The following is a 6,000-nucleotide window of genomic DNA, read 5'->3' on the forward strand; positions in this document are numbered from 1 at the left end:
TAGTAAACTTTGATTTTCTTATTTAAAAATAAGACTACTTGATCAACTTAAGTGGTTTTTGGAATATATTTTTTTTCGTTTTGTCACAGCTACGCACATCATACAGATGTTCCTTTATTTTTTAATATGGTGGGAATTCTGGACAAAAACTGAAAAGTGTAATATTTATATTGACAATACACTTTTATCTTTTCTGTCCTCCTGAAGGAATAATCCTTCTAAACTGAGAATTTTAATTTTTATGCCAATTCAAAATGCCACATTGTGGAACTGAATTTTCTCCACATTAAAAACTAACCTTGTGTTTAACTCAAACTCTAAATCTTGTCAATGGTCGCCTTTACAGTCGACCTAAAGGAAAAAAATTGCATTAATATCACTCAAATCATCTTATCCGTTTAAAAGTTTAAATTAAGAAATGTTTTTTATGGAAATCGCTCCAGACAAGGTGTGAAGCCACTTAATGTAAGGAGCTAACAAGAGCGAAAGATGATTATCACAAAAACAGGAGTTGCTTGTTAACTTTAGTCTTGAAAAGACCAAGGTTATACATAAGAGGAAATTAGCGAGTAGAAAGAGTTCCACAAGTCTTGGAAAGAAGCTAGTGGATTAAGAATCAGTATTACAATGAGATATTAAAACCGTGAATTGATGCAGACCACTAGATCAATTAGTCAAATGAGCTGGAACAAAGGAAGCAGAGACTGGATCAGACATTTTTGAAGAACACATGCCATAATAGTATTTATAGAAAAAGATTGAGACTATCAACATCACGTCTGTGAGAAATTGTAGTGAAGAATTAAGTTGCATGTTTCTACAGCCTATTTTATAAAAAAATAAGGTGTTTACATGTTTTATTAAAATATTGAAGTCCGTATTATTTCAAATGCATCTTTTATTTAAGCTATTTATTTTGTTTGTAATATCAACTTGCATGAAACTTTTCTTGTCTACGTACTTTGGTTTTACAAATTATATTCACTTTTCATTTTTATTGATGAAATTTGTGTTACATGTTAGGGAACTTATGTCAATGGCGAAACTAGTGTGAATTTTGACAAGGGTCACTGAGTGCATGATGATATACCAGATCTGCAGAATGGAATTATTCCCACAGATGAATGACGTAAAGTTGAGACAGAGAGGTAGCAGGTCAAATGGTAGACAAAACAGAGTTATGAGGTTATGGCAAATGGCGTCATGTTTTTCAAGGGAAAGAAAAATAGGTTTTTAAATCAGTCTCTTCGTGGAAGCCATGCAAATGAGACACTGCCAATAATGTAGAGAACTTGATAATCTAAGCGAATATTACTTTGATGTCTCTGTCCATGTGTGTCACTCATTTCAGTTAAGTGGGGAAGTTAAGTCAATAGTTAGCCAAGGGAACATTAGTCTCTCTCTCTCTCTCTCTCTCTCTCTCCAGAGTCCATTTTCTCCAAGTGAAATTTTGAAAACTTGGCAAATGTCTCCTTTTGTTCTCTTTCTTTATGAAAATAACTTATTTCTATAGCAACCACTAGACAAAACAGCAACAATGAAGAGAATAAAAGGACCCTGTATAAACACCAGCACGTGTTTAAAAAGAACTTTATTTTGTTAAAATGTTACACTGGTTTAAATGAGTGAAAAGAATGCAGATTCTTTAAGTGGGGAAGTTATGGTGGTTGAGTGAATAACGACAGAGTTCAAATCCAGTCAGTTGTATCATACCGATTTATATGAATTTACTTTTACTATTGGATTAGGAAAGTGATGAATTATGGGAAGCAGAGAGGGTATAAAAGACAAGAAATGAGAAGGATGAAAATTTTTCCTTTTTAGCAAAGTAAAATCAGTTGTAAAGGAGAGTAGACAATACACAAAATACATTTTATAATATTTTTCTTATTTATGACAATGGAAATGAAACTTAAAATGACTCCCTTACATAGTTCTGATTTATCTGTGAAATCCTATCAAAACTATTTTTTTTTTTATTAAAATTCCCCCCCCAATTTTTTTTTTTTTTTTTTTTTTTTTTTAAGGATTACGAGTTCCACAAAGGCAAGTCTGAATATGAAGATGTTTTGCAGTGCAACAATCTCCCATCCAGCCAAACTCCTCGTGGACACCAGACACCATCGGCTTTCCTTATTATGGCATCCGGTATGGATAAAGTAAGTTTTTTTTTCCTTCTTAACTATAAATATAATATTTGCTTTCAATGCTAGTGTTACTGGGTTGAGATTCTGTACTCTTTACGTACATGGTGGTATAAATTCGAAAATGAGACTCGCTTCTTGACGCTCTTTTTCTAAGTTTTTTAAACCCTCATGGCTTTGCCTTTTAGATTATCTTTTTAATCAAGTCACCTGACTATGTTCAAATAAGTACATTATTCTGTCATGGTGTGATTCCTGTAACTAAATTAACAAATTTCTATTCATTAACATGAAGGTTTTTTTTTTTTTTTTTTTTTTTGCTTCTAACGACTTTTTGTCATGCAACAATAATTGTAATTCTAGTTGTGGTTTTAGTTTACGTACCTTCATGTATTGCATGTTTTGCACCCCCCCCTACAAGTTTTGTTTATCTCTAACTGAATAAAGGTTTAACTGAGCGTTCTATTGTGGAGATGCAAATGCTGAAAAGTGACTGACTTAAATAGCCACTTGTTTTCTTTTTCTGCTTTGTTGCGATATGCTCTCTTCTTCACTTCCAAAAACAAGTTAGTTTTACCAGGAATGTGTTAAATCATTTTTTTAACCAATGAAAATTATTTCAAACCCAAAAAGTAACAAGTCTGTCAAATTAACAAACTTTATAAAAGTGACTGGATCAACAAAATTTAAGTTCTCCATAGATCAAACTCTGCACATCCAACAATGTGTGCTTGTTATTTGTTTTCAATTACAAAAAACTGTTCATGTTAAGTTAGCACTTGGTAACTGTTTCATTTATTTCCATTTTAATATGCATGCACTCACATTTTCATTCATTTTCTTCCTTTGCCATAAGGTAATCTTTTATACCCAATTTATATTAAATGTTGCTGTGAGTCTTCGTAACACAAAGTTGCTGTTGTATTATGCTCTCAAGAATGCCAACACCTTAGTTTATAAAAATATACAACTTTATTATGATTTTGGTAGCGAGCCATCATGCGCCCGATCAGGGGAGAGGATGGCGGGCTTTGGTCGGAAGACGCACACTCTGAAATTTACTGACTGGCTCGGCCTGTTTTCAACTTTTTTTTTTTTTTTTTTTTTATAAAGGTTCTAAGGCCACTCAAGGATAAGGGTTAATGAATGTAAGGTGGTAGTGTAGTAATTGTCAATGATGTAAATTGGATAGAATTTGATTTATGAGGACGGCTTAACAAGAACTTGTTTACATTGGATTTGAAGGCTACCATGTTGTATTCAACTGGGAAGTAGGTCAGCAGAACAGATGGCAGTTCTGGGAAAGAAGCTTTGTTCACAGAATCTGTGTTTAGATTTAAGCACAGATAGAGAGTAGGGGGAAATCATATATAGTGGTTGTAGCTAGTTGAGTGTTTGTTTGTGAAAGTTTGGCAAGGGGAACCATAAATTGAAGTTCAGTCGAGCACTTGGTATGAAAATTATGGTAGAGCAGAGACAGGCTCGCAATGTCTCTTCTGTGGGAAAGAGGTTGTAGGGAAGAGAAAAGGACATCTACTGGATTTCAAAGCTGGTTTTTAATTCTGTTAGAGCTGGATAGAGTGCTCTGAGCAGTTCCTGCCCAGATGTGACAACAGTACCCCATTTTAAAGCGTACCTGGCTTTTACACAGATAGAGAATTTCATTGGCAGTGAGATACCTACTGGACCGATAGTGATCCAAGCATTTTTCCAGCGATCTTGGCAATAAATTTGATGTATGTGTTCCATTTCAGATTAGGAGTGGAGGTTAGTTCCAGAAGCTTGTTAAGACATGGTGCTTCCCTAAGATGAGCCATTCATTTCAATTGGGGCCAGATGAGGGTCAGGGCGATTATATGATTATGTAACTGCTTGTGAACATCTGACCTCTTTTTCTTCTGACAATAGATTCTGAGCTTCTATGATGTTTGGTGGCCATCATTTTCATTGTTTTAAATAACCTTTTTGGAGTTTCAATTACTTTTGTTATGATGTCTGTTTGCTGTCCTGCATTCTCAGGGTTTTTGGTACACCTGACCTTGATTATTCAACACTATTATCATCCAAAATTGCCTCTACCAATGTCAGGGACCATGCCACATCGTTTTCTATCGCTTCATTCTGATGCAACGTCATACGATGTCTCATCAGCAAGTATACACACAACCAATGGTTACCATGCGCACAGAAAGTAAACATCGCAAAATATATGGTTAGCTAAGATGAACTTTAATCACATAGCCTTATTTTATACGCTTACTGGCAGGGTTACCTGACATTATCCTGAACTAAAATCAATCAAAACTGAATGCATAAAAAAAAACACTAATCTTCCTCTCCTCCATTTCAGCATGGCATCGACTCTGTCAACCCAATTCCGTATACTCATATTGACGTGGCTGGATCAAGCGGACCATTCCCTGGTGTGCCAACCGGATCACCTGTCCTCTCTTTGTCTTATCATTACATTTTGCAGCGTCTTTAAGTCTGCATTGCTAAACTTTGCATCAAGAATATTTTTAAAAGGGAAAACATTTAATCAAAGTTTATTTTTGTTAATTTTTAAATTTTTAAAACTTAACTTTCGCTTATTATCACGACTCGATTTGTATCGTTTTAAATTTTAAACTGAATTTCAAGAAATAAAAATGCAACTTTATTACTGTCTTCTGTTCTTTGTCTTTTTATCTGCATTCACAAAATTTGGAACGAATTTCTGTATCTGAAGAGGTTAGATTATATATGATAAGAATAATGGGAATAGTATTCCGACGAGATAGATAAAAAAAAAAGGAACCATTCATCTTACTCTTTCACAACACCATACCGTTTTTGAGTTTTTAATGACTTTTTTGTTCTGAAGTGGAACAGTCATACATTTCATTACAACAAAAGTATGTTTTCAAATATTGTACTGGTATTTTATTTTCTTAATTTCATTCATCCAGAATAAATCTTACAATAAAGATGAAACGTTGATGAACATGTAACTTAGTTTGTTCCTTTATCTCTCTCTCTCTCTCTCTCTCTCTCTCTCTCTCTCTCTCTCTCTCTAAAAGTCCAGTTTTTTCTTATTTTTTGTATTGATTTGAACAGTTCGTTAACTTGCAATTCAGATAATATGGCCCCCACATCAGTGAGGGTGGGGTACACATAAAAGCTGTTGAGAAGTTTGCCCCGAAACCATGCGTATTCTCTTCTGATGAGCTGACATTATCCGGAAACTGAAGTACAAGTATATACCCCACAATTAAAAGCAGCCTACAAACTAATTTAAGAATACAATAACTGCAAAAAGATAACAAAACGATCCATATTTCCATCCTCAATATCCAACACTAACTGGAAGCCGAAGGGATATACTTCACATTTGAAAACAGTTGTTTGATTAAAACCCACTGACTAGATGAATTGTCAAGCATTTTGTTTCTTATATATCATTTAATTGGAATTCATTTGAGATGAGTATTATTTGGTGATTTATTTTATTGCAGGCTATTATTCTTATTTTTATTTTTTTTAGGTGTTGTTTCACAAGGTTTCGGACAACTATTCCTCTGGCTTTCGTCAGTTGGTAACGGCGAGAGGAATAGTTGGCTGAAACATCGTGAAGCAACAGCTAAAGATAATAGTCCGCAATAAAATAAGTTAATAAATAATACTCCTCTCAATAAATTAATTCGAATTAAATTATATATATACCATTCGGTATGGACCTGACCATGGAAGATCAGATAATAAATAATAGCAAAGTACAAAGAAAAGTTGGTGGACTTTGCATAAACTTGGGACTGGTTGGTGAATGTTGTTCTAAGAAATGTACAGAAATGCTTTAAGTCAAGTTAAAATTAACATC

At 34.0% G+C, this 6,000-nt stretch overlaps 1 protein-coding gene across 1 annotated transcript in view; it reads left to right on the forward strand.

Moving 5' to 3' along the window:
- LOC145283581 (putative aminopeptidase W07G4.4) overlaps positions 1-4,803 on the forward strand; it is a 63,298-nt gene extending 58,495 nt beyond the window's left edge. Inside the window, exons 15-16 of the mRNA XM_080132501.1 lie at positions 2,028-2,159; positions 4,495-4,803. Of these exons, the coding sequence (XP_079988627.1) occupies positions 2,028-2,159; positions 4,495-4,629 (267 nt within the window). The 3' untranslated portion in view covers positions 4,630-4,803. The remainder of the gene's footprint in view (positions 1-2,027; positions 2,160-4,494) is intronic.
- The last annotated feature ends 1,197 nt before the right edge of the window (positions 4,804-6,000 follow it).

This window comes from Euprymna scolopes, chromosome 8 (assembly GCF_053919585.1).
Source record: "Euprymna scolopes isolate OS-2025 chromosome 8, ASM5391958v1, whole genome shotgun sequence".
Classification (NCBI taxonomy): Eukaryota; Metazoa; Mollusca; class Cephalopoda; order Sepiida; family Sepiolidae; genus Euprymna; species Euprymna scolopes.